The following is a 22,933-nucleotide window of genomic DNA, read 5'->3' on the forward strand; positions in this document are numbered from 1 at the left end:
TGGACGACGGGTGCAGGAAATGTCAGGGGCAGCTGTGGGCAGGGGGCTGGGCAGGGGTCAGAGGAGACGCAGGGGCAGGGCCGCCTTCGGGCAGCTGGGACAACCCTCCATCTGTGCCTCTCCACTTTATTCCTCCTTCCTGGCGGCCCTGTCAGCACTCCCCAGCCTGGCCTGTCTCCCCAGACTCTGGGCCCTCAGGCCAGCTCTGTCCCAACTCCACATACCCTCACACCAGCACACCTGGGGCCCGTCCAGGCTGGAGGCAGGTTGCTGGGCGCCCCGGTCCAGCCCCTTGCAAACCCTGTCCCACCAGCCAGGTGGCCTCCAGCGCCGCCAATCCCTTGGCCCGGCCCCTCCCCGCCCCTTCCCCCGCCCCCTCCTCCTCAGGTGAGGCAGCTAGGCCTAGCAGGCCCCTCGCGCTGGCTGCCGCCGCCTCTGCCTCCGGGGCCCGCTGCCGCTGCGGGGCCACCATGCTCCTGCCCAGGCCTGGAGACTGACCCTAAACCGGCACCATCTCTCAGCTCCGCCCCCACCTGCCGGACCCCAGGGTAAGGACCAGGGTCCTCAGGTTCCCATCCCCAGGACATGGGTGCCCTCACCCCTACTCACCCTAATGCCCACTTCCCATTAGAGGTGCTCCGAGAGGGGCCAGTCGGACTTCTCTCCAAGGACCTCAGAGTTCTAGCCCCCGCTTCTTCAGACTCCCCAGATCGTCCCGGTCTCCTCCTCCCTCCAGCCCAGGAGTGCAGCCCCTCCCTCATAAGAAGCAGTCCTGGTCCCCAAACCTCTCTTTTCCCAGGACCCAGGAGTTGAGGCCACCAGCTCGCCTTCCTCAGACCCGGGAATTCAGACCCCCCCCAGTCCCCTCTCCACCCCGGCCCAGGCCCAGGGTCCCCCGGCACTATAAATCCCATCATCCCCCTAGCTGTTGGTCACACACTGACCCCATCCTTGAACCCAGCCCAGTCTGTGTCCGTGATCACGGCGTGCTCTGGCCAGGGCCCAGTCCCTCAGCCTCCCTGGATAGGCGCCTGGGACTGGGGGCACAGGGCCCGGGCTGGGCTCCCCCAGGCCCTGCCTCCCCCTCGTTCATCTCCCCACAGGTCCCGCCCCGGCCCCGGAGGTCAGCCGGGGAATTATTAACTACAGGCTGTGACATGGCGGAGAAGGAGGGTGAGTCCCCCTGTCCCTGAGACCTGAGCTCTGCCTGGCGCCCCTCCCCTCCCTGTGTGCTGTCTTCCCAACCCTCTGCTCCTTTGGAGCCCCCTCTCTCTCGCACCCCCTCCTGGGCCCACCCCCACCCCCTTCTGAAGCCTCCTCCACCTTATTAACTATTAACCAAATTCTCTGTGGGGCTGCAACACCACTTGCCTCCCGCCCACCCCATATGACCTTCCTGGCTCCCTGCCTCAGTTTCCCTTCACCCCCCAGTGATTTCTCAGCTACCTCTGGACCTGTCCTTTGCTTGGGGTCAAGGCTGGGAAACTAGCTATCACCGTTCAGGACATAGACTCTGGAATGGAATGCACAGGCCTGCCTTTAAAATATATATATAATTTTATTTATTTATTCATTTATTTATTTTTGACTGTGCTGGGTCTTCGTTGCTGCATGCAGGCGTTTCTCTAGTTGCGGTGTGAGGGCTTCTCGTTGCTGCGGCTTCTATTATTGCAGAGCATGGGCTCTAGGGGGCTCAGGCTTCAGTCATTGGGACACATGGGCTCATTAGTTGCGCTTCCCGGGCTCTAGGGCACAGGCTCCATAGTTCTGGTACACGGGCTTGGTTGCTCTACGGTATGTGGGATCCTCACATGGAACCCAAGTCTCCTGAGTTGACAGGCAGATTCTTTACCACTGAGCCAGCAGGGAAGCCCCACCGGGCTGCCTTCGAACCTTCCTCTGCCACTGATTTTTACTGTGCGACCTGGCGAAGTGTCGTCATTCCTCTGGGCTTCATCTCCCCCTGGGTCAAGCATGGGTTCTAATGCCACCCACCTACCTACGTGAGGTTGTTGGGAGCATAAAACACGCACAAGGCACCAGCGTGGGGCTTAGTGCATAAAACACATGGGGTGCCCCAGAGCTGTCATGGCAGAGGTTGGCCGACTTGGAGACCTGGGGCCCAAGACCCCCACCGATACCAGACGTCCCTCCCACCTCCTCACTCTGTGGGCAGAGCAGAGGGGGACTTTGGACCCGGTCTGGATGGATGAAGAGAGGAGAAACAACAGAGAAACCACCCTAGGGATGGTGGGGAGAAACCACACCTCCGGTTTGACAGACACTCGAGGGCTTATGGAATCCCCTGGCAGGGGCTCCAGACACCCTGACTTCCTCTTAACCTCCTCCACACTTAAGAACCAGCTGGAGGAGACCAGTTAGGGGTGGCTCTTTCTTCCTGCCCTCCCCAGCTGGGGCTGACTCCCTCTCTTCTTCCTGGAACCTAGCTAGTTGGTCTCAGTCCCAGGCAGTATCACTCTCTAGCTGTGAGGCCCTGGGCAAGTAGCTCACCCTCTCTGGGGCTCATTTCTTCCTCTGTTAAAAAAAAAAAAAAGCAGTACTAATGTCCACCCTATAGGATGGTGTGAGGATTTAAATGCTGTGATAGGCGGGGAACACTGAGTGTGCTGGCTGAAATGATGGGTATGGATCACTGGCCTCCTTGTGTCTCAGCACAGCTAGAAAATCAGAGCCCAAACCATCCAGCTGTGAAGTGCTAGCTGTGTCCGACTCTTTGCGATCCCAGGGACTGTAGCCCACCAGGCTCCTCTGTCCATGGAATTTTCCAGGAAAGAATACTGGAGTGGATAGCCATTCCCTTCTTCAGAGGATCTTCCCCATGCAGGGATTGAACCTGGGTTTCCCACAATGCGGGTAGATTCTTTACCATCTGAGCCACCAGGCTCCCAGTGGCCTGGGAGACAGCACTGAACCCTTGTTGAGCAGGTGGGTGGCAGAGCCTTGCACCTTTGGAAACCTTCCTTCCTGGAGCCCACTGAAGGGACTCACCAGGCCTGGGGCCTAGGGGTAAAGGAACCAGAGAAGCAAAGTGGAGAGTGTCCTAGTCTTGGAGGGGAGTCCTACCGTCATGGCAAACCTGGGCTTACTTGCTGGGTTACCTGGTGTGGGTGGCTGAACCTCTCTGGGCTTCCTTTCCTCCTCTGTACATTCGGGTGGTGATAATAATATGTTCTTCATTGATAGCTTGCAAGGATTTCAGGAAACTGCAAGATGGGGTTGGGGTCCCTAGGTGGCGCTAGCGGTAACACCTGCCAATGCAGGAGACAGAGACTGGGATTTGATCCCTGGGTGGGGAAGATCCCCTAGAGGAGGACATGGCAACCCTCTCCAATATTCTTGCCTGGAGAATCCCATGGGCAGAGAAGCCTGGCGGACTGAAGTCCATAGGGCCACAACTGAAGAACTTGTCACTGATACATATACTGGCAGGATGGGGTTAGGACAGGCCTAGGGTTGGTGTGTCTTCTGAGAGCTGCAGTTATGCTAACATTTGTGTTACCATTCTGCTGGTGAAGTGCGCCCAAGGTGAGGTTCTTGGTGCTCCCTGGGTATCACTGGAGGTGATAATCTGAATTGACACTCAGAATGAGGCAGGAGTAAGTAGGTGTGCCAGGCAGACAGAAGAGCAAGGCAAACAGCTGGGGGTGACAATCTGCCAGGTGTATGGTGGCATGTAGCTGATTCAGGATTTCTGGAGGTAAAGTTGGAAATGGAGCTGGGCGGGTGATGAGACACGCAGGCTGGACCAAGTTTTGTTAGGACTCTGGTAAGAAGCCCGCCCATGCCTGGGCAGTGCCAGCTCTCTCCACAAGATGGAGCTGTTTCTTTCTTTCTTCTTTTTTTTTTAAAAAACCTTGTATAAGTCCTGTCGTTTTGGTTGCTTTTTGGAAGCTCTATCAGTTGTCTGGTAAGGACCCTTATGGCTGTCTGGGAATTGGGGAAAACATGTTCAACCCCCAAATCTCTGATAGCTGTGCTTACATCCTAGAGGGCCTGGCATCTTGGGCTGAGGGCCCTAGACTCTGTCCTGAGAGGCACTGGGGAGCCATGGAGGGTTCTAGGGACAGGTTGGATTTGCTGTTTGGGAAGACCCCCCCTGGTTTCCATGTGGAGGCTGGACCAGAAGGGGAGAGACTGAGCCCAGGGGTTGGAGGGGGTGGGGGCAGGGAAGGAGAAAGTGGGCAGGAGACACTCAGGAGACCTGAGCCATGGGAAGAGGGAGGTGTTCTGCCCACAGGGACAGACCTGCTGATGAGGACGTCCAAGACGGGACCTGGGGACTTAGGGAGACGTGGAGGCCAGTATGGAATCTGGGAGGTGTGACGGAGTGTGGTGATTCCAGGGGGAGGCATCTAAGAGGCTGCAGGACCCCCGACCTAGGACTAAGCAGAGTCCAGAGCTGGGGACAGAAAACGCAGTCTGTGGGGGTGGAGCGGGGAGGCATGAGGGGAAGAAGGCCGGGGCCGCCCCGTGAAGCCCAGATTTCAGAGAGCATGTGGAGGGTCAGGAGATTGAGGAGTAGGAAGCAAGTCAGACGAGGGTGGTGTCCCAGAAATCAGACGGGGAGAGAATTTTGTTCGGGAAGGTTGGAGTTGGGTACACGAGGACAGACACGGAGCTGTTTGAGTGGAGTTTCAGAGACAAGGAACCAAGGACATCACTTGGCAAGGTTTTGCAGCCAAATGGTGGAGGCAGCGGAACTGCCTTGTGAGGAGACAAGGGCAGCCTAGCGCCCCTGAAGGAACAGGGAATGGAGCCTCAGGGGGATGCTCAGGGGTCCCGGCTTACCAGGCTCTATTGCACCGAGGAGTCACACCAGCATGCTGCCTCTTGTCCAGTGAGGACACTTCCTGCCTTGGCGAAGATAAGCAGTCAGGATGCCTCGCTGAAGAACCCGGGTGAGGACGCTTCCTGTCCCACCAGAGGCACTGTTTGGGGGTTGTCTGAAGTCTCCTGAATCACAGTGCATGGAGCAAGTTTCTCCTCTCACCTTAAGCGACACAAGGCAGCCGTGCTTCCTGCCTCGGCAGTCATGCCAGGGCCTCTAGCTTGGGCTCTGAGTGGCCCAAAGCTCCGCAGGCATGTCTGAAAACAAAGGACCCGGGACCAGCCTGATGGCTTCGGGAGTCAAGACCTCCCACTGAAACCAGGAATATGGTTGGGGACCAAGGTGGGGACGGGGTCCTCCCTGGTGGCTTAGTGGTTAAGAATCTGCCTGCAGTGCAGGAGACCTGGGTTCAATCCCTGGGTTGGGATGATCCCCTGGAGAAAGGAATGTCAAACCACTCCAGTGTTCTTGCCTGGAGAATCCCATGGACAGAGGGGCCTGGAGGGCTACAGTTCACAGGGTCACACAGAGTCGGACACAACTGAAGTGACTAAGCTGCGGCAGCAGCAAGGTGAGGACGGGGCCTGAGAGGCCCCCTCAGGGAGACAGGGAAGGGTCAGCCAGCCACAGCTGGACTGGGCTGGCACGCCGGGGCCTCTTTGGAGGGAGGTGTGCCTGGACAAGAATGGCTGGGTTCTCAAATTCTTAAGGCTCTCAGACAATAGCCATTGCAGGAAGGTCCTGGACCGCTCCCCACTCCTTTCTGGGTGCTGGCCTGGCCCCGTGCCCATCAGCCATACTGCCATGACCCAGATGGCAGAACTGGAAGGTCCTGCAGATGCCAGGGGCAGTCGGGTGCACTCCAGGCCCAGCGAAGGCTTTCAGCTGCCTTTTCTCTTTGGTTCCCCCCATCCCTAGCCAAAGGATTGGCTTTTCAGCCCCAGGGTCCCTGCTGCACTGGGAATAAAATTCCTCTTCTCCTCAGGCTGCCAGGCCTCCCCAGCTGGCCCCAGCCTTGGCCCCAGTGCCTTCCCCAAGCTCATGCCATTCTGGCCACAGCAGTGGCCTCTCTTGCCCTCTCACCCGCCATGCTTGTTCTGGCCTCAAGGCCCTGGCCTGTGCTCTTCTCTGCTCACTGTGCGCTTCCATGAGAGCTCTTTGCTTGGCTGGCCTCAGCCCTCAGGTCTCAGCTCAAAAGCCCCTTCTTAGGGAGGCCCTTCTTGAATACTCCACAGAAGACCCTGCTGCCCCCGACCTGTATCATTTTCTTTATAGACTTGGCCATGTTCTGAACATGATCAAGTTCATTTACTTGTTTGCTTGTTTTGGTTTCCCCTCGCTTTACATACATGAGAATGTGAGCTCTGTGAGAGCATCTCAGCTGTCTTGTTTAGGGATATGTCCCCAGAGCCTAGAATGGTGCCAGGTACACAGTGGATGCTCCATAGGACCACGAGTGAATAAACCCCCATTTTACTGATGAGAAAACTGAGGCCCAGAGAGGTGAAGGGAGTTGTTCAAGACCACACAGCTATAATGATTTAAAAACATTTATTGACCAATAAAAATGAAAAAGAAAAAAAGCATTTATTGAGAACCCGCTCTATGCCAGCCACTGTAGCACAGAGAGGGTGGCAAGGCTTAGTGGTTATACGCCTGGATCCCAGTGCCAAGCCAGTACTACCTCTTCCTGGCTGAGTCACCTTGGGCAGGTGGCTCCACTTCTGCGAGCCTCGGTTTCCCCTGTCTGAAAAATAGGAATCATAACTGAGACAAGGACGGAATAATACATTCAGAGCAGTGCTTGGCACAGAAGGTGTCTGACAAGAGTATGGCTCCTAGTTATTTGAAAGAAGCTTCAAATAATATTTTTAGAGGTGAGTGCTAGGTGGATGCCCATTAAATAGATGAGGAAGTTGAGGCTTAAAAAGGTGATAGTACCTGCCCAAGGTCCCATATATAGCAGTGGGTAAGGCCCATATATGTATTTTTTGATTTGGCTGGGCCTCGCGCTTTGCAGGATCTTAGTTCCCCAACCAAGGATTGACCCTGTGCCCTCAGCGGTGAAAGCATGGAGTCCTAACCACTGGATCACCAGGGAATTCCCAAGGCCAATATTTTTAAGTGAGGCTGACAAATTTGCAAATGTAGGTTCTCAGCCTCTGGGGTCAAGTTGACGCTGGAGCTCGGTCCTTCGGGAGAGGTCTGGTTTGGGGGGTTCCCAGGGACAGAGGATCTGGAACAGCAGAGAGAAATGAGGCAGTGAGGAAATGCCAAACAGGAGGGAAGAGAGCTGCCAAGAGGGCAAAGGTCAGGGGTCACAGCCCCCAAGAGGCTCCAAGCACCTTTGGGAAAGTTAGCAGAAGTGAGAGGTCCAAGAAGGAGATACAGAGCGCAGCATCACTGGGAAGGAGAAGTCCCTTCAGTGCCAGGAGTGTGGGCAGGGAGGGTGGCAACTGTCCCAGCCACACCCCTTCCCAGCTGGAAGCCCTGGGGGGCTGGGCACCCTCCCCACAGGGGAGGGACAGGCCTGCCAACTGCACGCCCCAAGAAACTGGACCCAGGGCAGGGCAGGCTCAGGCGTGCTAAGTTAACGCTGGGGGGCAGGGCAGAGCGGGCCTCTTGCCATGATGAGGACAGGCCTGGCAGTGGCCCCAGCATGGTGTCTGTTGCAGGTGGCCGGACTGTGCCATGCTGCTCCGGACCCAAGCTGGCCGCTCTCACTGTGGGGACCGTCCTGCTCCTGACAGGCATCGGGGCAGCGTCCTGGGCCATTGGTGAGAGTGGACAGACCCCTGCACCTCTACCTTCCCCTGCCCCTGGTAGCCCCCAGCCTGCCTGCCCTCACTTCTGCCTTCTCCGCAGTGACTGTTCTACTCAGGAGTGATCAGGAGCCGCTGTATCCAGGTGAGTAGAGCGGGCTGAGACCCTCTGGGGGAGCCCTGGAGGAAACTCGCACCTGGTGGGAACTCAGTGAAAGGATTTTTTAAATGAATGCCCGAATGCCTGCAGGAATGCTGGTGGTGCTTATGTACCCGCGTGGCTGGTCTAATCCAATGTTCTTCAGACTCTAAACATGTTATCCATTAAGTGCATCATGAAATCAGTGAGTTGAAAACCACATTTAAAAAAGTATGAAACAGATTTGATTTAAAAAATCAGAGTGCATCTCTTTCCATAAGAAAAAGTTCTGTTAATCTTTCCTTTGGGTTTTATGAAGGTGGGACTGTTATTCCCTCCATTTTACAGATGGGGAAACTGAGGCTTGGAGCAATGCCATAGTTCACCCCAGGAAACGGAAGTCTGGGGCTACATCATAATGTAAACATGAGTTTCATATTGTGAAACATGGTCAATACATGTTTGAGAGGTAGAGGTGCTGTATGAATTCAGCCAACCTTTTTCTGTCGCTTCTTGGTGGTAGCTACTGTTGTTATTCCCATTTTACAGATGTAGAAAGTGAGGACTGGAGAGGACACACCGTGGGCACGTGATGGCGCCAGGAATAGCACTTAAGCTTGACTGGAAGAGATGTGAAGGCAGGAATGGTCACGCGAATAAATATCAGGGTGGCCAAGAAGTTTGTTTGAGTTTTTCCATAGGTGGAAAAACGAATAGATATAGAAACTAATTGTGGAATGAATGAATGAATGGATCTTTCTAAATGCTAACCCCAGGCTGCCATTCAGTGGCCCAGGGCAGCAGGAAGAAACGGGAAGTTGGGTGACAGGATGAATTTTTCACTCCCACGAGGCCCATCTAGTTCCATAAAGGACTCAGCTCACATTACGAGCAGAAAAGAACATCTAGACAGGAAGGCCATCAAGGTCAACCACCGCAGCTGGCACTTGCCCAGCATTTACCTGTGCCAGGCACAGGCCTCAGGGCTTTGCAAGTATTAATTCATTCAGTCCTTCCCACGGCCCATTTTAATATGGGGAAATGAGGTGTGGAGAGACCAAGTGACTTGCCCCAGGTCACAGGGATCGGAACTCAGACAACCTGGATCCAGAGCTTGGGTAGGACTACTATACTGTATTGTTTCTCAAGAAACAGCCCAGTGAGCTGCCATGTTGACGGCTAATGTATGCCAGGCCCTGGCTGCAGCCTTTGCACAAGACCCCTGTGAAGTTGGGGCCGTTGATCATCACTCCCATTTTGCACATGCAGGAAACTGAGGCCCCGTGACTTGTACTGACTTGCACATTGAATAAATGGCAGGGCAGAGGGGTCATGCACCTACCAGATGCACCTCTATGACTCGCTACTGCTGCTGGGCTAAAATCCCAACCTTGGCGGACTCCAAGGCTCCTCGGACTCCACCCTCACCTCATGCTTGCTTCCAGCACTCTTCAGGCCCCAGCCCACCGGCTACTCTCTCACTCTCAAAGGACCCTCCTAGCACCATAGTCTTTGCTCACCTCCTCTTTATGCTCACACCCAGAGGCAGGTTTCTGGGTCCTGTACCATCGCGGCTGAGCTGAGGCTCCCACCTGGCCTGCCCTCTCTGGTTCTCAGCATCCCTATCTGGAAATTGGTGAGAATTAGTGTAGGTGAAGATCTGTGCAATGCTTGACTTTCAGCCAACTTGGTTAACATGGACTTCTGTGTCTCAGGCTTTAGGCTTTAACTTTCCTGAGCTAGACCTTTCTGCTCCCAGGCTCCATACCCTCTGCGCCCCACCCCCCCCCACCCCCTCTATGACCCTCCTCACATGACTCATGATTTACTTCTGGTGAATTTCAGAAGGGCAGGGGCATTTTGTTTACCACCCTAGACAGTGTCTGGTGCATAGAAGGTGCTTAGGAAACCTTTGTTTAATGAATAAGCATGAGGACAAATCTCAGAGGTGAACTAACTTGTCCTGGGCTTCAGCTGGAAAGTAATGAGGCCACAATTCAGACCTGACTCTGGCTATCGCCAGCGCTGTGCCCTCCCATTACACTTGGGTTTTTCAAAAACGCTGGGAAATTACAAAATGAACAAACAGAAACAACCCAGAAATGATATCCCCACCTCACTTTGCTGGGATTTTTCACACCTCTAAATATATCAGACAATTTGATAAGCAAACCAAACCAGGTGACCCAGAACGTACTTTCTGCATGGCTTAAAATAACACAAACAAGAATAAAGAGTTTAAAAGTGAGAAACAGTGGCACAGAATTATAGTTTTAAAAATACTTGGAGGGGGCATTTGATATTCCTTCCTCCCTCCCTCCTCCTCCTCCTTCCGCTCCTCCCTCCAAATACATCCATAAAATGATAATTTCTTTCCTAAAACCTCACACTTTCTGGAAATCACAATCTCTGGAGCATTGAGAAGTCATTTAAAAATAAGAATTCACTCCCATCCCCAGCTGGTGTTTCGAACCCCAGATCTTGGTCTGGGAACTCAAGGGGTGGTACCCAGTGGAGGTACCAGATATTCTGGGCCCCATCCCAGAACAGGAAGCTGTGATTAAGGCCAGTTAACCAGGAAGCTCCTAGTACAGGCCTACATGAGTATATTTGGGGAAAAGGAGCTGATAAGGGTCTGTATGAGAGCCAAGAAGGAGCAGGGAGTATGCAGGTAGGCAGGTCTGGATTCAAATCCTGACTTTGCCGGTTCTTAGCTATATTCTCAGGGGCAAGTAGGTCCTCTCTAAGGCTCAGTTTTCTCATTTGTAAGATGGACATAGAGATGGTCTCTCCCTCCCAGGATGATGGTGGGATAGAACCCCGCAGATATGACACATAGTGTAGGGTCAGCCCATCCCCAGGAAATGCAGTCAGTGTTACTATTTTTAAAATTCATTTTTTAATTGGAGGATAATTGCTTTACAATGTTATATTGGTTTCTGCTGTATAAGAACATGAATCAGCTATATATCCTCTCCCTCGTGGACCTCCCTCCCACTCCCTACCCCATCCCACACCTCTAGGTCGTCACAGAGCACCAGGCTGAGCTCCTTGTTACACAGTCACTTCCCCCTAGCTATTGATTTTGTATATGGTAATGTATATGTTTCAGGGCTACTCTCCCAGTTTGTCCCACCCACTCCTTCACCAGTGTTATTACTGTGCCTTTTTTGTTTAACCCTTAGGAGGAAAGTTGCTTGACAGGCTGTTCAGTTGCTCAGTCATGTCTGACTCTTTGTGATCCCATGGACTGCAGCACACCAGGCTTCCCTGTCCTTCACCAACTCCTGGAGTTTGCTCAAACTCATGTCCATTGAGTCAGTGATGCCATCCAACCATCTCATCCTCTGTTGTCCCCTTCTCCTCCGGCCCTCAATCTTTCCTAGCATCAGGGTCTTTTCCAATGAATCAGCTCTTTGCATCAGGCAGCCAAAGTGTTGGAGCTTTAGCGTCAATCCTTCCAATAAATATTCAGGGTTGATTTTTCAGGGTTGATTTCCTTTAGGATTGATTGGTTTGATCTCCTTAACTTCCAAGGGACACTCAAGAGTCTTCTCCGGCACCACAGTTTGAAAGCATCAGTTCTTTGGTACTTGGCCTTCTCTGTGGTCCAACTCTCACATCCATACATGACTACTAGAAAAACCATAGCTTTGACTATATGGACCTTTGTTGGCAAAATGATGTCTCTGCTTTTTATTATGCTGTCTAGGTTTGTTATAGCTTTTCTTCCAAGGAGCAAGTGTATTTTAGTTTCATGACTACAGTCACAGGCAACATTAAAGGCTTGGGGTTTGGAGTCACTCAGGCCTGAATGCAAATCTTCTCTTTGCCTTTCTCTGTCCTCAGCAGGGCAGGGTTCTCCCCGGAAGTTCTGCCTCCCCTTGTCCAGATCTGTGGGGTGGGAAGACTGCTCAGCTTGGGTGTGGCCTCATCAAGTTCTTCCTCCAAGGATGCAAAGTTGAGTTTGGATCAGATTCACTGTCCCAGAATGTGCTCTCAGAACACCAGCCATTCAGGAAGCTCCAGAGAAAAAGGGGTTCACAGCTGATCTTTCCCCAAACCTGCTCCTTCCCACCTTGCCCATCTCAGTCAATGGCAGCTCATCCTTCTAGTGGCTCAGGCCAAACACCTTGGAATTGCCCTTGGCCCCTCTTTTCCTTCCACCCACATCCAATCATAGCTGACCCTATGGGCTCCACCCACAAATTCTATGCAGAATCCTCCACTGCCCCCACCACGGCCCCGCCTCCATCCTCTCCCTCCTGAACCATCACACCTTCTTGGTCTCCCTGGTCCCATCCTGCCCGCTACAGTCTGCTCCCTACACACAGCCAGAGGGTGCCTGTGAACCCCTGAGTCAGATCAAGGCCCTCCTGGCTCAGCCCTCACTCCTGCTGCTGCTGCTGCTAAGTCGCTTCAGTCGTGTCCGACTCTGTGCGACCCCATAGATGGCAGCCCACCAGGCTCCCCTGTCCCTGGGATTCTCCAGGCAAGAACATTGGAGAGTGTTGCCATTTCCTTCTCCAATGCATGAAAGTGAAAGTGAAGACACTCAGTCGTGTCCGACTCCTAGCGACCCCATGGACTGCAGCCCACCAGGCTCCTCCGTCCATGGGATTTGCCAGGCAAGAGTACTGGAGTGGGTTGCCATTGCCTTCTCCCTCCTGGTAAAAGTCAGTCAGTCTAGTCTTGTCTCCTGCTCCCCCTCCCCTTGCTCACTCTGCCCAGACCCCTTGTTGTTCCTACAACAACCCCGCCCCCACCTTGGGATCTGTGCACTTGCACTTCTCTTGGCCTAGTTCTCTGTCCCCTCACCTATCTTCTCACCTCCTTCAGATCTCTGCTTGCACACCGCCTTCGCAGTGCAGCCTTCCCTGCCCACCTATAGGACAGTACAACCTCCTGTCTCTCCCCATGTCAGCACTCCCCTGCCTCTCTGTCAAGCTCGACTTGTCTCCAAGGCCCCTTCTTTTGCGACACAGCATCTCTTTTACTTCTCTCTCCTGTTTGTTATCCATCTCACCCATTGGCCTCTGAGCTCCCCACAGCTGGGGGTTTTGTCTGATTTGTTCATCGCTCGAAATAGAGCCTGGCACAGACTGAGTGTTTGCTAAAGCACACCTAAGGGCTGTGACCTGGCTTAGGTGTGGCAAGGGTCCTCTGGCCATGTGTGAGGAGCAGGCTGGAAGGGGCTGAGGGGAGCATCACTTTTCAGTGCATTAAGCAGGCAGGAAGAATCCCCCATAAGCACTCTGCAGCCTTGCTGTGTATCTGCCTCTTGTCACAGTTGGTGAAGCTGTGTTTGATTGGGTGATTTTTTTTTTTTTTATTGCTGTCTGTCTCCCCTATGGATGGACTTTGTGCTTGGTGAGGGTACAGCCCAGAGAGGTCTTGGTCATTTTTATGTCCCCCAGCATCACCCCACATAGGACCGGGCATGGAGTATGTGTCTAGTTAACACTTGTTGAATGAATGAATGAATGAATGAATGAATACTGCATCCTCTGCTTGAATAATTATCCTGCAACTTAGCACGTACTCAAGGCCCTGGCAAGTCCTGCAGAAAAAAGATAACTCTTCTGTTTTAAAATTATAGGAAATCTATTTAGATATTTTGGCAATGTGATGTATTGGTCAACGATCTTCAGGCTGTAAAAGAGAAAAGGAAAAACCAAGAAACTGGCTAAATAAAAAGGGAAATTATTAACTCACTTAAGTAACGATTCTGGAGGTTCTTTAAGCCTGATTCCATTAAGGAGCTATAAAAATGTTATCAGAATCTCCTGGCTTTCCTTTACATTCGTTTATCACTGCTGCCCCCCATTCCCCCTCCTGCAGGCAAAGATGGACCTTGACAAATCTAGCTTCCAGCTCTTGGGCCACCAGTTTAGGAATCCCGGTGGCAAGAGGATCGCCCCCTCCCCCACCTTGCCCGGTTTCCCCATGGCGATGCAGCCAGAGTCTTAGGACCCCTCATCTTTGGTCCAGCTTGAGTCCTGAGCCCTTCCAGAGGCAGTCACAGATGTGCAGAGCCTGGGGTGCTCCGATCGGGCCTGCCAAGACTCAGGACTAGACTGGCACGGGCAGAGAAGAGGCTGGGAGGGCTCGGGCGGGAAGGCGACCCAGGCGGTCCTCCTGTCGCCTTGCAGTGCAGGTCGGCCCGGCGGATGCTCGGCTCACGGTGTTCGACCAGACGGAGGGCACGTGGCGCCTGCTTTGCTCCTCGCGCTCCAACGCCAGGGTGGCGGGGCTCAGCTGCGAGGAGATGGGCTTCCTCAGGTACCCGGGGTGCCCCTGGTGGGGGGCTGGGAGGGCGGGGGGCGCAGGTCTGACCGCTGCCCTGCCCAGGGCGTTGGACTTCTCGGAGCTGGACGTGCGGACGGCGGGCGCCAATGGCACGTCGGGCTTCTTCTGCGTGGACGAGGGGAGGCTGCCACATGCCCGGAGGTTGCTCGAGGTCCTCTCCGTGTGGTGAGGAGGGCGGCGGGCAGGTGGGGCGCAAGCTGCGGGCCCCACCACCCCTGGGTACCCACGCTCCTCCGGGTGCCTTCCCTCCGTCCTAATTGGCCTCTTTTTTCATCTCTGTGTCTTCATCCCGCTCCCTCCCACAGCGACTGTCCCAGAGGCCGTTTCCTGGCTACCAGCTGCCAAGGTGAGACCCCAAAACTCAGAGCCCTCTTCTGAGACTCGCTGCCCCTAGCGTGGCAGGGCCATGGCCCATCAGATACCCCCAGGTAGGCCTCATCCTCTTAGGTCCTCCAGGGATGGAGCTATGTCCTCTCAGGCTCCTTCAGGGTGGGGGGGTCCACATCCCCTCAGACCCCCAAAGTAGGGCCATGCCCCCCTAGATCCCCACAGATGGGGCTGTGTCTCCTCAGACAGACCCCTTCCCCCTCGATCAGAGCGGTGTTCCTCAGACCCCTCAGGTTAGGATCGTGACCACTCACTCTCCCCAGGGAGGGGCGTGACCTCTCAGACCCCCAGGGCAGGGAGTCCAGGCCCCCCGCCGGCCCCTGGCTGCCCCTCTCCCCACAGACTGTGGCCACCGGAAGCTGCCCGTCGATCGCATTGTGGGCGGCCAGGACACCAGCCTGGGCAGGTGGCCGTGGCAAGTCAGTCTTCGCTATGATGGAGCCCATCTCTGCGGGGGGTCCGTGCTCTCCAGGGACTGGGTGCTGACAGCCGCCCACTGCTTCCCTGAGTGCGTGTCCCCCAGGGCACGGAGGGGAGAGGCTGGGCAGCGGTGAGCTGGGGGAGGCTGTGCCCAGACAGGTGGCCACCCTCCCCTCCTTTCCCCGGTAGGCGGAACCGGGTCCTGTCGCGATGGCGAGTGTTTGCTGGTGCTGTGGCCCAGACTTCACCCCATGGCGTGCAACTGGGGGTGCAGGCTGTCATCTACCATGGGGGCTATCTCCCCTTTCGAGACCCCAACAGCGAGGAGAATAGCAACGACATCGCCCTGGTCCACCTCTCCGGCACCCTGCCCCTCACAGGTACGTCTGGGCCTGGGGACTCCAGGGCCCAGGAGGACAGAGGAGGGGCTGGGGCATGGAATTCACGGTGATGAGGGAAGTGATCTCCAGGGGCACTCACTGTGCGTTCATTAGGTAGGGGCAATTAGTGCAGCCACTTTGGAAAACCCTGTGTGAGTATTACCGTTTGGCCCCCCAATTCCACTCCCAGGTACGTCCCCCAAAGAAAAGAAGATACATAGCTACACAAAAGCTAGTGCATGGGTGTTCATAGCAGCATTATTTACAGTAGCCAAAGGGTGGAAACCACCAGAAGTCCGCCGTCTGACATGTGGATAAACAAAAAGCGTGCTAGATCCATACAATGGAATCATATCAGGTTAGAAAGTCAGTGATCCATGGTACACAGTGGTTGACCCTGGACAGCGTTGTGCTCAGAAAGAAGTCAGACCCAAACAGCCACATTCTAGATGATTCCATTTCTACGAAATGTCCAGAACAGGTAAACCTGCAGAGATAGAAAGCACATTAGTGGTTCCCCAGGCGTGGGGGTGGCACAGAAACGCTGGGAGGTCAGAGGTAAAGGCGGTGATGAAAATGTTCTGAAATCGATTGTGGTGGTGGTGGTACCTTACTACTGCTGGGCAGGCTAGTCCCTGAATCTAAAACCTGTCTAAAACCCATTGACTTGTGTACTTTAAGTGGGTGAATTGTGTGGTACAGGAATTATATCTCCAAAAATAGCTATTACCAAAATAAAAGAAAGAAATGAAAAAAAAAGTGTATGAATGAATCAGAAAGTCGGGAGTTATTAATTCCCTTTGTAGTTCTCCAGAGCATTTCCTTGCTGTCAATGAGAAAGACTCACCTGGGTGTCTGTGTGTCCTTCATACCTCGTCTACACATGCCTTTTGAATTTAGAGCAGGCTGTGGGCTTCAGCTATCAGAAGGCCACCGAATGGTAGTAATAGTAATAATAATAATGTCGATGATAAGGAAGTTATCATAGCACTGATGATGAGCCTTCAGCAGGCATCAGTATGATGATGATAATAATAATGATAAAAAGGGACTTCCCTGGCAGTCCAGTGGTTAGGACTGTACCTTCCAATGCAGCGGGTGTAGGTTTGATCCCTGGTTGGGAGCTAAGACTCACATGCTCTCTCTGCCACAAAACACCCACACATAAAATAGAAGCAATTTTGTAGCAAATTCAATAAAGAGTTTAAAAATGGTCCATATTAAAAAATAAAAAAATCTTGGGCTTCCCTGATGGTTCGTTGGTTAAGTATCTGCCTGCCAATGAAGGAGACGTAGGTTCAGTCCCTGATTCAGAGCAACTAAGCCCAGTACCGCAACTACTGAAGCCTGATCGCTGTAGGCCTCTGTTCCGCAACAAGAGAAGTCACTGCAATGAGAAGCCCATGCACCAGAACCAGCCCCACTACAGTTTGCAACAAACAGTAAAAAGCCCTCACAGCAACAAAGACTCAGCACAGCCTTAATAAATAAATAAGATTTTAAAACATCTTAAAAAATAGTAATGAAAGAATACAATAATAGTGATGATAGGATGAACTCCAGCGCTTGCACGTGCCTCCTGTGGGCAGCCACCGGCCTCAGCTTGTCCCAAGCATGCACTGATTTCATTGTCACAGCAACCTGGGGAGGGTGGGTTCTCTTATGATCCTGTGTTTTGTTTCTTTTTCACAAGAGGAAAATTCCCGACATAGAGAAGATACATAATACCCCACATTCCCACTACTGGAAAATGGCAACGGTTGGAGCCCAAGTTGCGTGGCTCTGGAATCTGTGCCTATAAGCCCCTGGCTGAGCTGCCGGGAAAGTCAGTACTGTTTTGTAGTTTTCATTATTGTCTTTGTTTTTTTTTTTTTATAATTTTAAAAATTGTGTGTTTATTTGGCTGCGCTGGGTCTTAGTGGTGGCATGGGGAATCTTTAGTTGCAGCTTGTGAGATCTAGTTCCTTGACCAGGGATTGAAACCCGGGTCCCCTGGGTTGGGAGCTCAGAGTCTTAGCCACTGGTCACCAGGGAAGTCCGCCTTATTCTTATTTTTAATGGTTATTTTCTTTTGAATGGTCCATGATACTAGTTCTCCATTTAAGGGAACAATACATGTCAGCGGCCTGTATTTGGACGTGGGACTGAGGGGAGTGGTGTGGGCTTTGGGGTCAGATACTCAGCAGCTCTGCAGTCTTGGGTATGTGGCTTCACCTCTCCAAACCTCAGTTTCCCTCATCTGTTAAATGACTCCTGAAGGTTATTGAAATGCTGAAAAGGGTTAATCTGAGTCAAAGAGCTTAGGGCAATGCCTGCATTCAGTTAACACTAATAATCATTGCTGTTGTTTATTACTATTGCTAGTTACGTGAGCATTTCCCGTTAGCCAGGCACGCTATTCAACACTTCACCAATTTCTCATGACACACCTCTAGGGGGGAAATGATTATTCTTTCCATTTTTCGCCTGAGAGCTCTGAGCTCAGGCAGGTGAAGTCACCAGCAAGGCTTGCTAGCAGGGCTGCTAAGACCACTTGCATGGGCTGTGTACTGCACAAGGATGTCATGTCTCAGGGATGCCACTCTTACTGTGGACAGGATAGACTGGTGTGTTTATTATGATGATTTTTTGACAGGTGGAAGTCCAATATCTCAAGATAGTGCCTTGTAAAATTTCTTACAGAAGGGACTTCCCTGGTGGTCCAGTAGCTAAATGGGAGGCCCTTTCAATGCAGGGGGGCACAGATTTGATCCCTGTTCTGGGAACGAAGATCCCACATGCCACGGTGGCCAAAAAATTGAAAAACTAAATTAAAAAATTTCAAAGTCACTCTCTAGGTGAGGGCAGCCCCATGGGCCATGGTTAAGAACACAGGCTTAGAAACTGGGCCAACCTGGGTTCAAATTTTGGCTCTGTCATTGACTCAATCTAAGGCTTTGGACAAGTGACATGGTTTTATTTCCCCCTCTTTAAGTGGGGGTAATAATAGCCCCTACCTCTCTGAACTGATGGGATATTAGGGGAATTCACCCAGAAAGATGCGAGTACATAGTCAATAGAAGGCAGCTTATTTTATTTTTAAAAATGTATTGAAGGATGCTATGCTATGCTAAGTCACTTCAATCGTGTTTAACTCTTTGCGACCCCATGGACTGCAGCTGCCAGGCTTTTCTGTCCAGACAAGAATACTGGAATGGGTTGCCATGCCCTCTTCCAGGGGATCTCCCCAACTTAGGGGTCAAACCCGTGTCTCCTGCATTACAGGTGGATTCTTTACTGCTGAGCCACTGGAGAAGCCCTGTATTGGAGTATAGTGATTTACAATGTTGTGTTAATTTCCTCTATACAGTAAAGTGACTCAGTTACACACACACACACACACACACACACACATATCTTTTTCGTATTCTTGTCCATTATGTTTTATCACAGGGTATTGAATATAGTTCCCAGCACTATACAGTGGGACCTTGTTGTTTGTAGGAGGCAACTTCTGTTGTGGTGTTTGTGAAAGAACAGAGGGAAGGGTGGGCTGGGGCAGCTGGAGCAAGGTTTGTCCTGGGCGGGGCAGACTGGCAGGGGCCCAGACTGGTGTGGTCTCTTGCACAGAGTACATCCAGCCCGTGTGTCTCCCGGCTGCCGGGCAGGCCCTGGTGGATGGCAAGATCTGCACGGTGACTGGCTGGGGCAACACACAGTACTACGGTGAGTCTTGTCCTCTGCTGGGAGGCTGCCTTAGGGAGACTCTGAGCTGGGCTGGGGAAGGGCAGTTGGGCTACGCCAGTGCCTCTTGGACCCGGGGGTGTAGGGACACTGAAGCCCAGGTGGGAGGGCAGGGGAGGGGGTGTGCATGCTCCCCAGCTTTGGCCAGCCTTGCCCGCACACCCCCAGGCCAACAGGCTGGGGTGCTCCAGGAGGCCCGAGTCCCCATAATCAGCAATGATGTCTGCAACGGCCCTGACTTCTACGGGAACCAGATCAAGCCCAAGATGTTCTGTGCCGGCTACCCTGAGGGTGGCATTGATGCCTGCCAGGTAAGGGATGCTGTGAGGCAGCCGGGGCCCTGGCCTCCCCAGGGATGGAGACATAGGGCCTTGGGTGGTCGGGCTCCCTACCTCAGGGCCAGAGGGCTCTATGACCACAGCCCCTGACCCTCCAAGGAGGGCCTCCTGGCCAGCCGTCTAGGGTTCCAGCCAGGCCTTCCATCCCCCACCAGGGCGACAGTGGTGGCCCCTTCGTGTGTGAGGATAGCATCTCTCGGACGCCACGTTGGCGGCTGTGTGGCATTGTGAGCTGGGGCACCGGCTGTGCCCTGGCCCAGAAGCCAGGCGTCTACACCAAAGTCAGTGACTTCCGGGAGTGGATCTTCCAGGCCATAAAGGTGAAATTTGAGCCCAGATGGGAGCCAGAGGGCGGGAGGGTTTGGGGCTATGAGCGGGAAAGGGAGGCAGGGTTTTCTGGAAACCTATAGGGCTTAGAAGGGGTCACCCTAGGGAACGGATGGCTTTCACGGGGCTCCTGGGGAGGGTTGGGCACTTGTGGGACGTTGGGGGAAGCCCCTAGTTGTCTTTCCCCAGACTCACTCCGAAGCCAGCGGCATGGTAACCCAGCTCTGACCTGTGGCTTCTCCTCGCTGTGCACGCCTCCAGGGCCCGAGCTGATCTAAGGGGCCCCAGCCCCACGTGATGGGGTTCACCCTGGGCCAGGGATGGAACATTTTTCTTCTTGGGCCCAGCCCACAGGTCCAAGGATAGTCTTCCCTCCAAGGTCCTCCACAGTGGCGGGCCCACTCAGCCCTGGGACCACCCTCCTGCCCCCCATGTAAATATTGTTCTGCCATCTGGGACTCCCCCCCATCTTGTGCTCCTGATGACAGGATGCTCTTTAAATAATAAAGATGGTTTTGATTAATGTGGTCTCTGAGTTTGCAGCTGTAAGCAGCAAATGAGGACATTCTGGGCGCATGGAAGAGAGCGACTAGGGCCTGGCATAGATCAAGGCAGGGAGCATAATCCTCCAGTTCCCACTGGCTTAACAGAAAAGATCTTAATTGGTTCACTTAACTGAAAATGCACTGGAGCCTCTGGCTTCTCTTCTCGATCCAGCTGCTCAAACATTTTTCAGGACTGTGCCTCACTTCCTCTCTCACATCTGCTTTTCTCTGTGTCAGCTTCATTTTCAAGCAGTCTCCTCTACAACTAGAGATAGAGATGTTCTCCCCCAACCCACCGAAACTCTAAGCTTATATGCTGTGGACCACTTAGCAGCCTCAGTAGAGAAAGAATGCTTCTTTCCCATCAGCTGTAGCAAAAAAGCCCCAGGCCTGGCTCTCCTTGGACAGATTTGGGCCATATGCTCATCCCTAATCAGATCACTGTGCACCTGCGCATGGGGTGGGGAGGAGGTCTGACCCTCAAGAACTACATGACCTGAGAATGAGGGCTTCTCCGGTGCTGTTTCAAAAAACGAAAAAGAAAACTGGTTGTAGATACCCAGGAAGAAGAAAAGACATCTACTGTGAAGCTCCACAGGAAGCTGGACCCTGTGGATAGAAGGCAGGTGTGCCAGGCCTGGTGAGCACAGCCTGAGACATCCCCCTCATCTCTTCATCTGGGCTGGAGGTTGGTTTCAGCTTCCCCTTGGACCCACTTTGTTCCCTAGAGCAGGGGTCCCAACGCTCCAGGCCACAGACCATTACCAGTCCGTGGCCTGTTAGGAACCAGGCCTTGCAGCAGGAGGTGAACACTGGGCGGGGTGGAGCTTCATCTGTGTTTACAGCTGCTCCCCATTGCTCGCATCACCGCCTGAGTTCAGAAAAGTCCTGGGCTCCCACTGATTCTGCATTACGATTATATCACAATGTAATAACAATAGTAATAAGTGAAGTGAAGTCACTCCATTGTGTCCAACTCTTTGAGACCCTGTGGACTGTAGCCTACCAGGCTCCTCTGTCCATGGGATTTTCCAAGCAAGAGTACCGGAGTGGGGTACCATTTCCTTAAAGTGAAAGTGAAGTCGCTCAGTCATATCTGACTCTTTGTGACCCCATGGACTGTAGCCTACCAGGCTCCTCAGTCCACAGAATTTTCCAGGCAAGAGTACTGGACTGGGTTGCCATTTCCTTCTCTAGGGAATCTTCCCAAACCAGGGATGGAACCTGGGTCTCCCGCACTGCAGGCAGACGCTTTACCGTCTGAGCCACCAGGGAAGCCCACCATTTCCTTAAAGTACACAATGCGCTGGAATCATCCTGAAACTGGCTTCCCCATCCCGGGTGTGAAAAAATTATTTTCCACAAAACCGTTCTCCGGTGCCAGAAAGATTGGGTACCACGGCACAAAAGTATTGGCAGATCTTGCGGGGCGGGGGACCCAGATGGTCACCAGGGGGCACCACTGCTCCTAAACTGTGGGGCTTCCTGGCTAGGCTTGACCAGGTGCTGCTGGACACCAGACGCTCTGCAGGAAAACACCCACCAGATGCCTGTTTCCCATGATAAAAATTCAATGTGTTGCCCACCAACTACAAGTCCCCAAGCAATTTCCTAAAACACAAATAGACACAGAAAAGTCCCTTCAAATAACATTGTTCAGTCGCTCAGTCATATCCGACTCTGCGACCCCATGGACTGCAGCACACCAGGCTTCCCTGTTCTTTACCATCTCCCAGAATTTGCTCAAACTCCTGTCCATTGAGTCAGTGATGCCGCCCAACCATCTCATCCTGTCACCCCCTTCTCCTGCCCTCAATCTTTCCCAGCATCAGGGTCTTTTCCAATGAGTACAGACTGTTTACTTGGAAAATGCTCCAAGGATTTCTCCCTGGATCAGACCTTTAGGATCTGGTGATCCTCACCATGGATTTGTCCATCAGGAATGCCCTGACCCCACATATCCACACAGTTTTCCAAACATCTGTGTGTGGCTGTGCTCATGTTCTACCCACCATATTGGAGATATAATTCAAGACTTGACTCACACATTGCTTGTTAAAAATGTTTTGAACTACAGGGATGGGACTATAAATTTTCCTTTATCATTGTCAGTTGAAAAATGTACTATACATGTGTTTTGTGAAGTTTGGGAGCTCTGAGAGAACATGGTCTACCTTGGGGATTCTGAGCAGATATGGCTGTGTCCTGGGGGGGTCCAAGGGGACACAGCTCACTCTGGCTGGGAGGGGGCAGAGAAGACACGACCTTGCTCTGGGTGGGACTGAAGTCCCAGGGTAGAACTCCCACCCTGGGAGGCTTGAGGGGATGCAGTCTGATTCTAGGGGATCTGGTTGGAAGTCTGGACATTAAAAACCTATAGATCTCCTCTGGGAAGTTGTTAACCAGAAGGTCATTCTGGGTTTTGCCTGCATCATTGCTCTTGGAGGGGAGAAGAGGTTGGGGAGATTGATTTACTCAACAGCCATCAGCAGTCTCCTTTGTTGGCCAGCAGTAGGTAAGCCTCAGTTTCTCCTTCCGCTCTCACTAAACCTTGCCACCTACTCAAGGAGTCACGCAGATATTAGAAAAATATTAATAACAATCACAGGGTTGCTTTGAAGCTCTGCCAGGATCTTGGTCTTCAGAAAGATCAAATATCAAAACTCTTTCTTCCATGTCATTGCTGTGTATCTCCGAGCCAGAAATATTTGGCCCATCTTATCTTTGGCCCAATTTATGTAACCACTTCAGGGA

At 52.8% G+C, this 22,933-nt stretch overlaps 1 protein-coding gene across 3 annotated transcripts; it reads left to right on the forward strand.

The window, feature by feature from the left end:
• The first annotated feature begins 394 nt into the window (after positions 1–394).
• HPN (hepsin) lies at positions 395–20,157 on the forward strand. 3 transcript variants are annotated; one of them, XM_027977427.2, is made up of 13 exons: positions 395–548; positions 1,104–1,173; positions 7,525–7,626; positions 7,715–7,756; positions 13,903–14,032; positions 14,102–14,224; positions 14,365–14,405; positions 14,789–14,954; positions 15,056–15,246; positions 18,856–18,951; positions 19,138–19,280; positions 19,463–19,627; positions 19,824–20,157. In XM_027977427.2, the coding sequence occupies exons 2-13, from the start codon at positions 1,158–1,160 to the stop codon at positions 19,860–19,862; spliced, it is 1,254 nt and encodes a 417-aa protein (XP_027833228.1). In that variant the 5' UTR covers positions 395–548; positions 1,104–1,157; the 3' UTR covers positions 19,863–20,157. The 3 variants fall into 3 exon arrangements, with proteins under 3 accessions (XP_027833228.1, XP_060254477.1, XP_060254478.1); XM_060398494.1 differs by having other exon boundaries at positions 19,463–20,157; XM_060398495.1 differs by lacking the exons at positions 7,525–7,626; positions 7,715–7,756 and having other exon boundaries at positions 19,463–20,157.
• Positions 20,158–22,933: the final 2,776 nt, after the last annotated feature.

The sequence above is a fragment of the Ovis aries genome, chromosome 14 (assembly GCF_016772045.2).
Source record: "Ovis aries strain OAR_USU_Benz2616 breed Rambouillet chromosome 14, ARS-UI_Ramb_v3.0, whole genome shotgun sequence".
Lineage (NCBI taxonomy): Eukaryota > Metazoa > Chordata > Mammalia > Artiodactyla > Bovidae > Ovis > Ovis aries.

Bases quoted from the DNA above. Each gene is read 5' to 3' on its own strand.
- HPN (XM_060398494.1), top strand. The intron at 14,955-15,055 runs GTGCGTGTCCCC...TTTCCCCGGTAG, and splicing joins GCCGCCCACTGCTTCCCTGA to GCGGAACCGGGTCCTGTCGC. The intron at 19,281-19,462 runs GTAAGGGATGCT...ATCCCCCACCAG, and splicing joins GTGGCATTGATGCCTGCCAG to GGCGACAGTGGTGGCCCCTT.